We start from the raw sequence: 18,879 nt of genomic DNA, 5'->3' as shown, positions 1-18,879 counted from the left end.
AATAAATATAGAGTAGTGATAATATTCAAAATGAAAGTTTTTTCACCTCAACATATTAAAAAATAATATAAGTTTAATTAAGATACTATTTATATAGTTAGAATTAGATTTATTTATTAATAAAAAATATGGAACAAATTAATTTCATGAATATACACATTTCAATAATAGTGAATAATGAAGATCATTAAAGCTTTATTGTTTATTTTTATTTTAGGTGGGAGATGTAAATAAATAAAATACTAAAAAATTAAAATAAATATATTATAGTCTGGTGTATACAAACCAGGATTTGAAGAGATTGACTTAAGTACATAATAATTGTTTGGGCACAAGGAATCTAAAACCTAAAATTAGCTCTGAACAAATCCTTTGTATTTCTACTTTAACTAAAACTAAACTTCATTTTTATATCGAGTAATAAATTTTAATTTTAATCTAGATTTATTAGGATGAATCAGCTCCAGTATTTCTTTCAATTTATTTGTGGTTAAGACAGAGTTTGGGAGAAAGTATTGATTATAGAATAATTAAAGGATACCTCCGGGATACCTGGAAACGGGAAAGTAGATGTTCCATAAGAAGCTCACACACTAGAAAATAAAACACCTACCTACATCCTACCATCATCATGGAAAAATGTAGTGTTCCTCTTCAACTCTCCAGGACCTTGGGTGATGATGTGGAAAACATTAATAGAACCATTATATTTATTAAAGCTATCAGATTATTTACAATGGTATGAGTCTTATTTGTGTATTATGTATTTTCTTTGAATAATTATCATAACCTTTCATTATCAAGAACTATGGTATTATAATAAGCATCAATTATCATCTTCTATAATTAATATAAAAAGTCAATAACTGTTTTTTTTTCTTTTATATATTTTTTATTTTGTTTTGTTTTCTTTTTTGTTTCAAGGGCAATTGTAACCATCCTTAGCTTTTTGCCCTTTCAAACCAATTCAAACAACAACAAACAGCTAAAAATTTTATATTCCTCTTTTTTGCCCATACAATTTGTTTTTAGAGATTAATTTGTTTCATAAAAAATAATAATTATAATAAAATGCTTCAGCACTTTGTATGAATTTGATTTAGCTCTTAAAATTAACATTTATTATTACTAGGGTCCAGATATTTGTTTATTTAAAAATATCAAATTTTTAAATGCTGTATTTAAGAAAGAAGGTGAAATATTTTATTACTACTAGCTGACTCGGGAATGCTTTGCAATTGCTAAATTTAGATATATAGATAAATTAATTGAATACAATTGAAATTTTGATATAAATTAATATATGTTGTTACTTACACATTGGATTAATGATTTAATTAATTGCTTCTATATCTATTTAGTTTAGTGGTAAATAATAGTCATATCGTAAAAAAAATATAAATAACTTCAACACGACTCAACCAATCTACACCAAAGTTGGTAATGGTTTAGGACTTTATAAACTGCTCCAAAGAGCACAAATTGGATCAAATTAAAAAGATTCGACATAAAATAAAAAAGTTTTTTTTTTTTTTATTTGAAACTAATATTTCGCCTTCTTAAGGGAATTAAATCTAAATTGTTAATGTAGGTTAAAAAGAGTAGAAATTCAGCTTTCTAACAATTGTATTAACACAGAAATTGGATAAAATAGAGAGGAGTTATGAATGATAATATGAACAATGGACTCTTGGAGAAAAAATCCTTCAAATTAATTAAGTTGAAAAAATTTATAATTTTTAATTTCTTTGAGAAATGATATTTAAAGGTATCAATTGGCACTATAAACAAATATAATTTCTTCTTCTTTTTTTTTTTTTTTTGGAAACAATATTTTTTCACCCATTTTACTGAAATCCTCGTTAATAAATCAGTAATAATTTTTTCTTGTTCTTCAGAAAGAGACAAATCAATTGGCATATAATAACCATGAAGAAAATGTATACATTCTGAGCTACACACCATAAATGCTTAATTTAGTTTATATCTTTTTTTTATTTTACTGAAAAAATCGGAATAGTTTATTTCCTTCCCCATAATATCCTGAACATTTATTAAAAATCGTATAAAGTACAAACAAACAAATATTCATTTTTATATATTAGATAATTATTATTACTATTATTAACTATTACCATATTTTTATGGCAATAATTTTAATATTTTAGCACTTTATTCTGTGATTAATGAGATTGGTAGATTTTATCATAGTTAGGAAAATTATCAATATTTAATTTTGAATTAGTAACTTATGTCTTATCCAAATTTATATTATTATATGTGGAATTATATTTGTGATATATGCTAAATTTTGCCTTTACTAAACTCTCCAATTATGACGAATGAACGCTATCTTACCACAATCATCTATTGTCAATTTATTTGTTTTTAAATGTAATTTTACTATCCAAATATGACTATTTTTTTCGATATCAAGGCAATTTAAACACAATTATCTCGTTGAACAAAAAATACTTTATCATTGTTATTGTTATTACTAAGAAAAGAGCATATCATCTTAGATAATTTATCACTAATGAAATAATGATGAGTTTGGTTTTCCAAAAAACTCAAGCAAAGAAAATATAATTTTATTGAATTGGAGGACCATAAATAGTTTTGATTTGTCTATAAATGTTACAAATAGATGACCACATCAGCTACAAAAAATAAAAGTGGTTTTTAAGATGCATAACTTTTAATGACATAAATCACATGTATACTTTTTTTTTTTTTTTTTGATTTTATACATTATGATTACTTTATACATACAACATTGATTTTAAATATAATTATTTTCTAGAAGAAATATTACTACATTACACAACCAGATTGACATTTTGGATTGCATTATAAAAAAGAAGAAAAAAAAATTAATGAAAGAGCAAAAGTAAGGAAAAATATTTTTATTGTTGATGGACATATATTTTTGATTGGTTTACAAATGTTTCCATTGAAATAATTTTCTTATTTAATAAAGTATATTTTATTATATGTAGTATATTGGTTAATATTCTTCAAATTTTTCCTCTGTCAGTAGAGGACCATAGTATGTTGCCTACGCTGCTTTCTTTCTAAACTGTTTGTGACAAAGAAACTCAAGGGATAATACAGAGTTTTAAGATTTTATTTATTATTTGCATAATTAATTTGTAATTTATGTTATCATATCCTGTTTTTCATATTTAAAACAACTACCTTATAAATGACAGAAGAATAAATAAATAAATAAATAAATTGCATTCTTGGATTTAGACGAATCTTTGTCAGGCTATAGAATTCGAGTAAGGGTTCAAACAGGAAAAGTAATAGACAAAATATTAATAAATCACATTAATTTTTAGATCGTTCTGAAAGAACAATTTTACAAAAATGCCTCAAATAGTTTTACATGCCAATTTAGTTTAATACCTATGTTTATAACATAAGAAAGACATTGATAATTTTATAATGAACATCATCTTAAAAAGCTGTTCTGAAAAAGTCACATAAATTTGAAATTTATAAGATAAAAGTAAATTATATAAATGTTAAAAAGCTTCTTTTTTTCTTCTTTGTTAATTAATGTGAGCTCATGATTGAAGTAATCGATAAATAGTCATCTATTGGTAATTCTTTGCTGTGTAGAACCAATATGGTAATTGTTGTTTTTCGGGTGACATAAATTGGTTAGTATTTCTCCTAAAAAAAAAAAATTAAATTAAATTAAATATAATAAATTAATTAAAACAATAATTACGAAGCAATAGTCACTAGTTAATAGTTTTCATAGTATAACTTACTGTGAATATTGTTGTTGCAGTTGGGTTGGGTAGTATACCTTTCCGCCGGCTCTCTTTGCTGCCACTCCTCTGCAGATTGGGGCAAATACCATTTTTCTGAAATTTGAAATAAATTATTACTATAACAAGACATATATTTAATTATTAAAATGAAAATTATTGTTTTAAATAATTAATAATACTTATAAAAGATTAATTTTCCTTTATATATAATCTTTTTACTTACTTTAGATTAGTTTTAATTGTTTAAATAAAATAATTTGTGTCCAGTTAAGTCTCAAAACACTGTTTATTATTCATTTTAAAGAGCAATGTTTTGGCAAATTTGGCCATCATCAATGACAATCTTAAATACAAATTTACAACTCACATCAATAATTTAAAAACATTTTGCAGACTATTCTGTCCAGGTTATTAATTTTAGTCAAATTATCTCATTTTGTTACTATTAAATTTTAAAACTTTTAATTTTCTTATCTAGGTTTGACTTTTAAAAAAATAATTAAGTGTTTTAAAACTTAACTGGATAAAAGTTATTTTATTTAAACAATTAATTTTCCTTTATATATCAATAGTTTTTTTGTTGATATCTTATACATATTTCTGCATTTTAGTCCACTATCATTAGCCCTTTTAGGTTTCTATCTCTAAATGATTGTTAATAGCATATTAAAATTTAGCAATCTCATCAGAAAAAGGTTTGTGGTCTAATCTAATGAAAATCTAGCACTAATAATCCAGACTAAAGCACATAATAGTCTAGAATAAAATTAAAAACCATTACAGGGAATTGGGTTTAATAAATTAATGTTTATTTATATTACTATAATTCTAATAATAATTCGCCATAAACCTTAACAACACAAGTCTTAACAGGAAATTTAAATACTAATCACTGTGAGGATTTTCTAATCATCAGGGATAAATTAATAGTATTTTTTTGGATTAAGGGAATTGCTTCTCTTGAGTCGATGAATATATATATGAATTATTTTGTTATTGTTTTATATATATATATATTTTTTTGTGATTCATCCTTAATAAATTTGATAATTCACAGACATCTCTGGAGTTTAAAATTAAGGTAAAAAATTTATTAATATTTGTTCCTAAATTAGTTTGAAAAATATAATATAAAAAATAAACTTTGCACAAAATAATTTAAAAAAAAATATTGGTTTATATAAATTTTTTAAAGGTAAGGAAGGTTTTGATTATATGAATTTCAAGTGCAATATTAGTTAATATATTATAGATAAAAACCCACAAGAAAAAAACTAATATTCCATTGAGATTTGTATATAACACCAAAGAATTTTAATAAGAATACTGGGGTGAAGAAATAAGAAATAAAAGTTTGAAAATGGCCAAAGTTAAAAAGATGTCGGAATGTCTCTAAACTATTAAAGGCATATGTATTTGTATAAAATGGAATTATTTGCAAACAAAATTGATAAAAAAAAAAAATAATTTGACATAGTTTTTGTATTTTAACAATATCAATTTAATGAGGTCCGAAGAATATTTTTCCTCAATCATTCTGATTAATAATTAATAAATACTATATATATATATATATATATATATACAACCAGTGAATGAGGAAAAGTATTCTTAGGACCTCATTAAACCGACACACGCAGTCCAGGTTGTGACATTTCAGCACGGATAAAGGGAATGAAACTAATTTTTTTAGAAAATTACATGTAATTAAAGCAGTGCTTTATTAGTTATGACAATTATTTGCTTTAAAGAAGATTTAGTTTTTATTAAATTAACAATATTTTTTTTATTTCTGGAAGGGGAGAGAGAGCTGCTCCCTCTGCCACTCGCTGGGTATGCCCATGTCTATATATATATATATATATATATATTTATGATGTGAAATGGTGAGGAAGGAATATCAGGACGTCTAATGTAAAAGATTTTTTTTAATGTTAGGTAAAAAGGAAGGTCTTCTAAATTTTAGTTTTGAACCAAAAAGTACCGGAGAACGTAATTTGTGGTGGGTGGCTCAATTTTTTAGATATCATAACTAAGCCATTTGATGCATAAATGATGTTAGGCAAATCTGGAGTTTTTGAGTTATTTAAAACTTTTGGAAAAGTTTTATAAGATTTTGACTAGGGAATTAAGGAAGCTCTTTCTTTTAAAACTAGACAGTCACAAGCACATCCAACTATTTAAGCCATTTGAACTTAATATGCTCAGAAATCGACTATTATATTTTTTTATGAAAATTAATTTTGCTTAGTACAGAATGACTTACACCACTTTTGCTCTCAATGGCTCAGTTATATTTTCCTCACACTCTAATACACCTTTTCGAATACAGGTAACATAACAATGAAATCAATATTTTTTAAATTATTATTTACATGAAGTTTAAACTTTCATTTAACAAGTAATGAAATATGAAGTAAGGGGAAGAATTATGAAAAATTTCGAATTCGGGGTTTTGAGGGAAATATACAGTTTGAGGTCCTCTGTTTCCAAATAATCAAGTCTCGCAAAATGGTCTGTGTGTGAACAACCTAGCTAAAAAAAAAGTCTTACGTAACTAAAATTTTTTATTTGGGTCATGTGTATACCTGAGGTATTAGGGAAACTTTGAACTGTTGAAATCTCCCTACCAGCAGTGCCATTTTAGAGAATTAAATTTACACTTTTTTCTTAGAATGTTCTCAAAAACGGCTCTAACGATTTTTATCAAACTCATTAATCCAATGTAGAATGAAGCGGCCTATAATCAGATATGGGCAAAAATTAGCAATAGTAGAAACTAATAGCTACAATTACCATGGATACTACCCTTGTTCATGAATGAACCATTGATAAATAAATATTGTATCCGGGACAATTTTAGCTATTAGTTTCATAGTTGGCCAACTCTGTCTATAATACCAGATAGTTCTTATCCCTATTGAAATAGTTTGGTGATTTTTAAAATTTTGCCAAATTAAAGTTTGAAGGAGTGTGGTGGCATGATGCTACTAATTCTAAGGACCCAAGTTCTAATCCGGCTGGGTAGAAAATTGTTTTCTGTTACACTGTAGCTGTGAGTCAACCTTGGGTTCCAGAGCCCTCCTTGGGTCCACCCAGCCTCTTAAATTGGGTGCCCTTAATTGGGTAAAAATCTGGTGGTCGAGCGTGATTCTCACCAAATCACCTCCTTGCATAATCGTTGGTCTGGTAACAGTACTTTCTTACAAAGTACTGCACCCTTAACCTTTCAAGGGTTGTAGTTTAAATTAAATAACCTATCCCAGAAATGTCATTGTGTGGTTGATGTTGTCTCGTCTACATTGAAGTGCAAGATGTACTGTTTGATGTAGAACAGGCCTTTGCTGGAGTCTAGCATCCAAGTCAGCTATACAAGATCCGTAAATTCCTACTCCCTATGTTATTCCGCATTATCCATTTTTATCTCTCTGATAGATTATTTAAAGTAAATTAAAACAGCTGTTTCGGTAACCGAAAGTCTGGAATGGATGAGCTCCCTACAATGTTGGCATAGAATGGGGGCTTCAATAATGAAGGCACTACTAGCGCCCCATGTGGCCAACAGCAAGAACTTGCCTTTTCTAACCCCCTCTATGGGGAGAAGAAGAAACTTGTGCATGAGGAAGCCATTTTTTTTCTAAGGGTGGTAATTTTCTTTCTTCCTTTCATTAGTAAAAAATGAGTAAGGAGAGGCATTCTGAAGTGTCCCCCCCGGTACAGAGGAGGAGAGGGGAAAACCGAAGGATGTAGTAAGTCCACACCTATCCATATAATAAACATTATCATCATCATCATTAATAGGCATATCTAAAGTTTTTCTAGACTCTAATAAAAACTAATTAACACACCTAATTATAAATGTTCTATTTCGGCCACCAATACACCACCTGCAACTTATGCAATAGATTTTTCTTTTCAGTTAATTATGTTTCATTTATCATTACAATTAATTAGGAGTGCCTGGCCTTGAGTTGAAGGCGCACTTCATACAACAGTGCTTATGCATCCCTCTTTTGTCAGTCTGCTGGTACACCTCAGTTTATTATCCTTAGTCCTATATTTTATACAGTTTTTACAGATGATATCCCAATCCATCCTAACACTATCCTCACAACGCTTCCAATCGCACATCACCATCCTTAGAGAATGGTGCCAAATCTATAGGATTAAAATAAATTCCGATAATCCCATCAAATCAAATTTACTCTTCGTCATAAACCAATGACTTCCTGTCCCATAGTATACTTTAATAATACCCCACTTATTTCTGTCGAACAGATCCGTTACACAGGACTACATCTGAGCAAACGCCTGACTTGGAATCCTCACACAAGACTGAAAAGACAGGAAACTGCTCTTTGATTCCTACTATTACAACACTTACTAGACGAACAGCCTAAACTTCCAACGAATTACAAAAGACTTTTTATTTATTTATTTAATACCAGATCGGCCTGGTGGTTCCTACATGGTTAATGTAAGAGCTATATTGTTTTTTAATAATAGATTATGGGGGTGTAGTCTCATACAAAAGACAACCCTAACTATATACAATGATATAAATGAAATAAAAAATTAAGATAAAATAACTAGATTAAAATAATAATTCAAATTAAAAGTAAAGTTAATAGCAAAAACAATGACATTGACTTCTAATGGGGAAAAAAAAGAAAGTGAATTTAAGGAAAAGATGAAGAGAAAAAAAAAATAGATAAAAAATTGTAGAGTGACAATAACAGAACTGATAAATATAGAATTTACAACAGGATATCCTGCAGCAGCCTGGGCTTCAGTCTTCGAGTTGTGGTTGGGTTTCCCAAGTTGTAGGTCACTGCTCCTTTAACTGTAGGTAGGTGGGAGTGGAACTGTAATCTTCTACTGCCACTAATTTTAATTTCCGATGCAATTGACTGTTTCTTACAAACCAAGGAGCATCCACTGCGATTCTTAGGACTATCAAAGGACTCATTTATATGACTAGAGTAAGGCTTTCTTATATCTTTTGTTAAACTGTTGTAGGGCCGCCACTGTCGCTCGATTTTATGAAGAATTGAAGTGGCTTTACCCCTCCTTCCGTCGTAAATATTTTCTTTCTTCATTCCTCAACTAAGTTATCCAATTCCGCCGTCCATCGCACATCTCTGATATCCTTCAATTTAAGTCCTCAGTGCATTCCCGCAATACCCGCTCACGCCCTTCAGACTTATATGTAACTGCCCATCGAACGCAGCCTTTGGTAGATCTTTCCTCTTCCGTATGGAATTCCATTCCCTCCTTTATTCGTAATTCTAATACCCTTCCGATCTTCAAATCCCGTATCTTCGACTACCTTCTGTTCACCAAATTCCGGAAGAATAACAATTCAAAGTTTCAAACCAGGTTTATATATTTTCTGTACTTAATGTTTTAGATTTTTGTTTATTCTTGTAAACTATATTAGCAGCAATTTTACCTTTCCATTTATTAGTTTTAGTGTAATTATATTTATTTTTATCATTTTTTTCTATTACTTATTATCAGAAGTGTTTGTTATCTTATGTTTTATGATATGACATGTGGTTTTACTTTATTTGTTCTATTCTTATTTTATATATTCTGTTAATTATTGTTGTTCATTTTTATCTTCTTAAATTTATTATATTTTATGACGTTTTATAATTTCATTTTTATTTTTTATAACACTCTAAGGCTCTAAAGCCTAATTTTGACGCCTGTATATTATTCTAAAGGGATCAATCCCAGAATAAATATTATTATTATTATTGACAAGAACAAAGTTGAAAGTCGTAATTATTACCTCGATAAACCCTAAAAGAGGATTGTTTATTGAGAGTGAAAGTTATATGTTATATAATTCAAACCAGAATTAAATGTTATAATAATTCATATCGTTGAGAATTTTTTTTCACGACTTTTTAATTTGTTAATGGCCGAGTGGTCTCAAAATCGCTCCATCTTTAGTTTGATTAAATGAAATAATTATATGCGGAATGCACTCTCTTATTAACCTTGCAAATATTCCTTGTTTAGTCATAAATCTAGTCATACAGACCTTAATACCGCCCTTGTCATAATGGGCCCCTACGCTTAATAATGAACGCTAGTCTTTACATATTAAACAGCTTCCAGTCTTTGCCCATGATTACTTATGGTGAGTAGGTATCGTACATGATGGTGCCTTATATCGTTTATTTGATAATGATAATTCACTGATTTTGTATTTATAAATAAGCTCATTCACAGACCTTAACATCCCATTCGTTGCACAATTGGCCCAAAACAGATATGCGTCTTTTCATCCTAAATTCCTTAACCATCCTAACCCATTAATTCCTAAACTTTCATCCTTAACAATCCCTGATAATCGTCCAAGGTGTCTGAAAATAAGATGGCCACGGGACCTTCTAATTTAAATTAATGTTTGAAGTACCACCGATGGGTGGTTCCTTCCCAAGATTTTTAAGTGTATATGAAACATACAACATATTTACTTGTTGTAAATTATTAAATAAATAAAAAAAAGGATTTTTAGTCTCAACTATTTTTTTTTTTTTACAACGCAAAAAGTAAGTCTCTATAATTTTTTTATCATGACCTCATTTCGATAAAAACCTACGCAATGCCAATCTATTCATTACTAGTGTTATTTTAATTTATTTCGTTTTCTTTGTTATTTAAGCAATTGTTAATTATGAATTATATTCAGTATCTTTCTTATACAGTATCTAATTGCAAAAATAACACTATAAAAACTTCACATAAGTTGTTTATCAAAGTGTCAAATGATGTAAAGAATAGAAACATTTGGCTAAAGCTGACTAGTAGAGATCTAAAATTATTATCAAATCTAAATAATAGATTATATTTTTTTGAACATCATTTTGATGTAAGTATAATTTAAAGATATAAATTGAAATAAGTTTATTCATATTCTGAAAGACTATTTTAAGTAACGAAAAATGTAATGAATTTGCCTTCAAGTTGGAAAACGATATGGAGAATTATGTTCGATACAAAATAATGGGTTCATAGAAAAAAAATTAGAAACTGCTAAAATGTGTGAATAGCTAAATCAGTGCTGTTTGTTTATGTCTAGATGACGTTACATATGAAACCATCATGGCAGTTGGCATTTTTATTCTGTTGATACACAAATCAAAATTAATCCTATACCTTTAGTAATTAAAACATATATGATTGGGTTAATGAATTGACTGACAAACCTATTCACGTTAACAATCCTATACACGATAACATATTTTTTTTAAAAAATGGAGACGAATCATTACGTAATTATTTTAATTTATTAAATGAATTAAATAATTAGTAAGTGTTTTACAGCCGTTAGAAATGTGTTTCTGTGTTACTATGATACAAACTGATTTTAAAATTCTTTGTAGATGAATATTTTATGGACTGGACTTTATTTATTGGGCTGGTGTAGTAAGTAGTTCTTTTTAAAGGAATTTGTAGTAAGCGCTAAAAATTATAGTTATTTTCTATAGCAGTTAATTAAAATATAGAGTAATATAGTTAAAATAATAATTATAGTAGACATTATATAAATGTAAAATAATTTTCATTTTTAAAAAATAGTACCTAAAATAAAGATATATTATTTCTCATATAGCGATCAGAACGACAGCTAGCATTTAATATAAATTGTTATTTAAAAATTCCTATATAAAATAAATTATTGCTTTGGTCCGTAAGATTACGGAGTTGTCGAAAGCATTTTAAATCTTTTTTACAAATTAATTCAAAGAAAATGCAATTAATTATGCGTGGGCAAATTAAAGGTAATTATCCATTTTTAATTGGTTGTCTAAACCTTTAAACTTTTAATTGAGTCAATTTATAGTTATGTAATAAATGAAAAAGGAAAATATAATGGCATATTTCAATATTTTAATATATATACTGATTAACTATTTTATTAAACTTCTAATAATAGAAGGAAATGTGTTATTTGATGTGTGTGATTACAAATATCAAAAACGTATATTGTCCGTCTTCTGTATAAAAAGTGAATACAACATTTTCAGAAAAGCATATTCTGTACTTTCCTTGTATAGACAATTCTTTTTAGAAGAAAAGCCTATATTTTCGTATTTATGAAAAGTATTATTGTGTCAATGGTTATTCTAATAGAGAGGAGAAAATCGGAAAATTCCCAACCGTTGAATTCGCTTTTTCAACAACGTCGATGTATGAAGTTCACAAGCTTTTTGGCTTAAATTTTATTATAAACGAGATTTTAGACATAGGCATTTTTTTATTCATCCATAGAAACAGTTTTTGATTTTCCAGATAGAACTGGACTAACTGGCCCAACTGTCACCTCTATAAACAATTTAAAATTGCTCCAACTCCTCTGTGTGAATGTGAAAGAGGCGGCCAGACTACTAAACACATTCTCCAAATATCCGTGCTCATGGAGGAACAACGGAGGCAGAGATGGCCAGAACCAACTAACTGACTTGGCGACCAAGCTGTTCGAAGACTTGGGGGATATCAAGAATACCAACTTTATTCCGAAACTTGGCTATTTGAATGGGAAGAAGAAAAATCCTCCTTTTAATCATTATAAACTTCTGAGGTTTTGCTCTGAACCCAGTTCGCTCTTATAATTGTACGTAGGACTTCCCTTTCAAATCTCTCGATTTTGCTTTCTACGATACCTGCAAGAGCCCAGATCTCGCAGTCATGTATCAGAGCTGGCTTTATAATTGTAACCTACACCCTTAGCTTTATCATGGTAACCTACACCCTTAGCCTTATCATGGTAACCTACACCCTTAGCTTTATCATGGTAATCTACGCCTTTAGCTTTATCATGATAACCTACACCCTTAGCTTTAGATTTTTTTGGATTTTAGTATTCTCGATTGAGAAAATGTTCTGTTCGCGCTTGTTATACCCTGGTCTGTCTCAATCCGTGGATCATTTCCCTTATATTATATTACATATTGTTACGGTTGCCATGGTGAAATAAAAACACGAGTGATATGTTTTAGACGAGTGGGTTTTGTTTTTTGGTGAAGGCGACAGTTTGATTTTGGAACACGTATGTTCAGACGAGTGGGTTTTGTTTTTGTGAAGGTGACAGTTTAATTTTGGAACACGTTACGATTGTTCAATGTGAAGTGGTAATAGTTTAACGGTCTTTACTATTTGAACCGAAATAGCACTATATGAGAAATGCCATGTTTTGTTTTTTAAAATTATGGTGTTCTACTTCAATGGACGGTCATTAACACTAGAAGTGGGATATAGTGCAGTGAAAGTGCAGTGGAAACTAAGCATTTCTAATTGACCAAGTTTATTTTTTTTTTTTTATCAAGTTTTATTGTTCATTTTGTGTATTTAAGTTTATTGTTTTATTTAAAATATATGTTAAAGATACTATGCAAAGTTGATTCTGCGTATTGATTCAAATCTACCCACACAGACCACTTTTAAATTATTTAAATTCTTTTCTTGATCATGGTAATATTTAGTTCTACTTAAATTAGCCTGATACTGAATCACCATATTCATGTATTATTTCCCAAATGGTTAATTTTGAAAAGAATAAATAGTGAATTAAAGTATTCAAATTGTAATGTGAACTAGTTTTTATATCAGATTACTTAAAACCTAGTTTTGGGACTTATTCCCCTTTTAAAGAATAAACGATACGATTGGGTTTAATCATGAAAAATATTATTCTAGCTTATAATTATGTCACTATCCAATAGCCATTTGTCATTCGCTGTAATAAGGCTCAGGGTTTCACTGCGTCATGGGTATTTAGAATTGTAAATGTGTAATCCCTACAATAATCCCCGAGATTAGTAGGGTAACTATTGACATTAAATAATGGTAAAGCTGTCATGGAAACCAGAAATTATAATCAAATGGGAAAGTGGATAGGTTCGGTTATAATAATGATAGAGAGTGTGATGTACATATTTTATAACAAGCTGATTTTTCACAATTGAGAATGTACCTTAGTAGAGAATATTTTTTAATTAGAATTTTTTTTTTTAAAAGTTGAGTAGCTTGTGTAAACATTTTGTAGATTTGCTATACTGACTATAAATAGTTTTTACCTATATATGTCATATAATATAAGAGAAATGCTCCACGGACTGAGATAGTCCAGGGTATAACAAGCGCGAACAGAGTATCTTTTACGAACAGTAATCTTTTCTCTGTCAAGAGTACTGAAATCCGTTGCCGACAGTTAAAGGAGCAGTGACCTACAACCTGGGAAACCCAACCTCAACCCGAAGACTGAAGCTTAGACTGCTGCAGGACATTCTGTTATAAATTTTAATAAATATATAATTAATTCATAGTCACACTACCTCTATTTTACTTATTATTATTACTCATTTTATTTATTCATTATTTTTTTTCTCTTTTCTAATCTCGTCCTTTTTTCAAATTAACTTGTTTCTTTTTACTATTAGAGGGGAATTGTTTGTTTTATTTAAGTGTACCATATCATTATTTTTTGTTATTAATTTTACTTTCCTCTTTTATTAAGAAGCATTATTCTTATCTATTTATTTTCTTCTTTTAATAATAACATTATAGTCTATTGTACGAGACTATACTCCCCCCCCCATAATCAGCTGTTAAAAATATATATATAATATAACGGTTATATCAACCATGTAAGGCCCACCAGGCCGATCTGGTATAAAATAAAATATATGTACTAGTGAAATTCCAAAAAATCTGAAGCTGTGGGTGTAGGTTACCATGATAAAGCCAGATCTGATACATGGCTGCGAGATCTGGAATCTTGCGGGTATCGTAGAAAGCAGAATCGAGGGATTTCAAAGGAAAGTTATACGTACAATTATAGGAGCGAACTGGGACCAAAGCTCTAACACATGGAGGAGAAGAACTAACAGTGAACTGCTTGTTGTTGAAGACTGGTCAGTCGATATCTCATGATGTGAAGGATAGGAGGTTAAGATGGAGGGGGGCATGTGGCTAGAAGCAATCCATCAGGACGCCTCTACACAACAATGAATGCCAGTATAGTATAGTATAAGAAACCACGTGTTAGGCCAAAAACCAGATGGAAAGAGCTGCGTGCTGCTAAATGGTAACCAGTAACCCAAGACAGGATACCGCGAAGAAGGCTAGTTCGGGCGTCCAAAGATTTACAAATCCAACTGGATAAAAAAAACAAAGATTATATATATAAAAAAAGGAAGTATTGCAATCATGATTCGCGTGCGATAATTGTGATTTCGACTTATAGTTTTTGTTAGAAATGCATGTTTTGTGGTTCCCTGTGCCGAAATAACCAATTCTCTCGAGATGGCCTTTGCGTAAGTTCCTACATCAATCTAGCTCAAAAATGAAAAGTCATACAAAACTGAAATTACATATGTTGGGAAAGTTTATGCCTAGGATGTAACATGAACATTTTCGTTAAATCTACCAACAAGAATTGCCTTTTATATAATCAATTTAAATTTTTTTTTAGCATTTTCTCAAACTCCAAATACATATCATTTGAGAAAACATAAAGAAAACTTGATACGAAAATTTTATATATACTATTTGATTATTGTATATATGTTATTTTCCAACTCAGTGTATTATTTGTCCATTTCACCATCATTTATAATTTATATTTAATTACTTTATCATTTATTTGTTTGTTTATTTTTTTCTTTTTAAATTTGCCTACCGTTTGAAAACTAGATATATGTGAAACACAAATAAAAAAGAAATTCAAATCTCATAAAGGTAACAAACAAAAGGCATTTGCACCTTACTACTATACATTAATTATAGCTCTGTGACAAAATGTATATAATAATTAATGAATAACAACTAAAATTATTAATTTTATAGATCATGATTGTCAAATAAATAAATAAAAATATAACTGGATTGCGAAACTTACTTGCAGTTAACAGATCTGACACGACTGCATGTGGCTAAAGCAACTAAGAGAGAAAGAAGAAAGAGGCACAGGCATACAGAGCTCACTCCACGTCTTTCAGAGGAAAACATTCTGCAACAATAATTAATTTTATCACTATAATATAGTTAAAACACACATTATTGGTACTATTATTTTGGAAGGAGTGTATTTGTATATTTCATATTAGTTTTAATTATTCATTTTACTCTTTATGTACAATAAATCTTGAAAAAAATGAATAAATGAAATTAATGAAAAATAGTTAATTGTTCTGGGAGTAGTTCTGTCCAGGAATAATTATAACACAAGTTTCAACACTGTGGCCGCAACTAATTATAACCTATATTATAATTGCATATTAATAATTTTAGATACAGAAAAAACTAAATGACTAAATATATAAAAAACAAAATAAAAAGGTAGTTACAATATTTAAAAATAATAAAGTCTAATGTTCTTTATTTATATTATCTATTCTATTATAATAGGCGTGGGGTTGACGAACCCACTCTATGAAAAATCCGCGTCAGGAAACGCGCGATATATTTCTTAAGTAAACCGCGAGAGGCCTTGCACCTCCACGGTCTGTCGCGTCAATAAAAAAAAAAAAGAAAGTTTTTCCCGATTTTTTGAGTTCTTTATTGAAAACTATATATTATCACTAGTTAAATTTGTTGATTTTTCCAAGTATCGTTATAGTACAAGAGCCGAAGAGGAAAAAAACTATTTTACTAACATGTTATAAACTATTTTACAGTAAATTTAACTAGCTTTAATTTGAGTGCTTGCAGACGTCCAATGGTTTCTGAAATAACGGTTTTAATAAATTAAACTTATTGTCCAAACAACTATAAATCAATTTATTTTAGCAAATTTCATGAAAACTACTACTACGAAACGTCATTCACTACTTTATAGTCTATTGTACTATCTTTAATTTGAGTGCTAATAGACACTTGTACGTCACAAAGTTCCTCAGATACAGATTTCTCAAAATAGTAGTTACAATATTTAAAAATAATTTTTTTTTTCTTACCTCCTGGAACAAAGAAATAAGAAAATAATAAATTCTAATGTTCTTTATTTATATTATCTATACTATCATAATAGGCGTGGGAGTGACGAACCCACTCTATGAAAAAACCGCGTCAGGAAACGCGCGATATATTTCCTAAGTACATTGCGCGAGGCCTTGGACCTCCACAGTCTGTCGCGCCAATAATAATACTAATATAATATTATTTCAGTTCGAAAATCAAAAGGCGTTTAAAACAGAAGGGTTTTAATCATGGGAATGGTTTATACCTGACGTATGTTAGGGGGAATGGAGTTGCAGCGCAAGGCAGCTGGAGTAAAAAAAGATTTATCAAGCGCAGTAGTTCGTTGAGGTGTAGGGTAGATGCCAGATAAACAGGACCTGGTAGTACGGGATTGGACAGAGAATTTGAATTGCAGGTTTTCTAGGATATAGGAGGGGCGCTGAGTACTAATTACTTGGAATAGAAAGGAAGCTAGGAAATATTGGGATCGGAAGGATGGATTGGGCTACTTCAACTCGGTGTAGAAAACAAAAATCCTGAAAACAAATGGTATTGAGCGATTCATAAGACATTTAAGTTTAACTTCGATCTCATCAGTGACTACCATATACCAGGCAGCCATTTAGACACAGTAGTGGAGGGGGGAAACAAGAGAGGAAACTAACAGTTGACGTGGTTACGAATTCTATTGAATTGGTTCAGGGTTGCTATGGTTCGACGGGAAATTTCGGAAGTGTATGGTTTCCAGGATAGAGTTTGGTCAAAAGTGACTCCAACATTTTTGGCTGAAGTGTGGAACGAGCTAAACAAAGCTGGGGGGGAGGGTTCTGGGATAGATTTAAGGAGAGAGTGAGATTCGATTCTGATAGCTTTAGACTATCATAAGTAGAGAGGCATAAGAAAAAATACATCAATGCCACTCTGTTAAGTAAATCATAAAATTTCTGAACATTCAAGATTCAGTTAACAAAAATATCACAAACATTATATATTTTTTTCTTTCTTTGTTGATTCTTTTTTATTCAATAGAATAGTTTTCTATGTTACGGCCTGCTTCAATAATAGTATAGTATTTCATGATCATGTTTTTGAGCTATTGTATATTTCAGAAAAACACATTAGTGTCTTAAACTTTAAAATCGATTCCAAAATGCTAAAATAATTTGCTTTCTTAAACGATAAGTATTTTAATTAAATAAATAATTATGATTTTAATTCATGGTAATCAATAAAGTAAGGGAAATTTTGTCATACACAGTTTTTTTTTGTCAGGTACTGTTTGATTATTACTTTTATTTCTCGCTATGGAAAAACATTAGCATTTTTCAAAAACACAAATCTGAATATAATTGATACTATATTTATATGTCTCTAATTTCATTAATAAAATCTTCAAGTTTTATAAATTTGATAAATAAAAAAATAAAGATGAAGCAAGGGAATAATATATTTTATTAGAATAACCTTGCTAAGATAAGGTAAGCTGATATGATATTTAGAAACAATATTTCTTTAGACAATGAAATATGATTTGACATTTGTAGAGGTTCATCGTGGCCTCAACTACTGTTCGCTAAAGCGAGTCTTCTTCGAACAAAGAATTGCTAAGTCTTCGTTTCACCGGCGAGGACAATCGTTTTCGAAAATTGGTTTTCGGTAATCCCGTTCCGTTTCCGCATTTTTATGTCAAGTTTCATTTTTTTTTTATTCTTTCATTTTATTTTCAAAAATCTCGCAAAGGTCAACGGACAGAGTTAGAAACGAGATAAATCTCTGTTCGGGCCGGTTGGGGAAAAAAACTCTCCGCTCCATTTTTTTTTTTTTTTTTTAGATATTTGATTTAAGGCCATCATATTTGAAAACATAATTCCTCCTTTTTTTTTTTCGAAAAGTAATCGATTTTTTTCAAAAAATGTTAAAAAGTTTCATTGGAAAAGTAAGGTTTCTATCATTATTTTTTAGTTTAGAGATTTTTTTATATATTTTTTAAGAAGTGAAATAATTTGTATTTTTACCTAATAACAGTCACACTGTTTTTTAACAAATCAAACATTTCCCCAACAACGAGTAATGAATATTACACTACACGCGAAAGAGAATTCATTGTTGTGAAGGT

General features: G+C 29.4%; 1 protein-coding gene across 1 annotated transcript in view; it reads right to left on the bottom strand.

The window, feature by feature from the left end:
- Positions 1 to 2,891: 2,891 nt before the first annotated feature.
- Positions 2,892 to 18,879, bottom strand: part of LOC106686193 (uncharacterized) — a 202,998-nt gene continuing 187,010 nt past the window's right edge. Inside the window, exons 2-4 of the mRNA XM_024361019.2 lie at positions 15,703 to 15,813; positions 3,783 to 3,878; positions 2,892 to 3,681 (exon numbers count right to left, since the gene is read on the bottom strand). Of these exons, the coding sequence (XP_024216787.2) occupies positions 3,603 to 3,681; positions 3,783 to 3,878; positions 15,703 to 15,813 (286 nt within the window). The 3' untranslated portion in view covers positions 2,892 to 3,602. The remainder of the gene's footprint in view (positions 3,682 to 3,782; positions 3,879 to 15,702; positions 15,814 to 18,879) is intronic.

Source organism: Halyomorpha halys, unplaced genomic scaffold (genome assembly GCF_000696795.3).
Source record: "Halyomorpha halys isolate HHAL.00 unplaced genomic scaffold, Hhal_1.1 Scaffold797.1, whole genome shotgun sequence".
In the NCBI taxonomy this organism is placed as follows: Eukaryota; Metazoa; Arthropoda; class Insecta; order Hemiptera; family Pentatomidae; genus Halyomorpha; species Halyomorpha halys.
The sequence above is the reverse complement of the archived record's forward strand: the minus strand, read 5'-3'. Positions and strand labels throughout refer to the sequence as shown.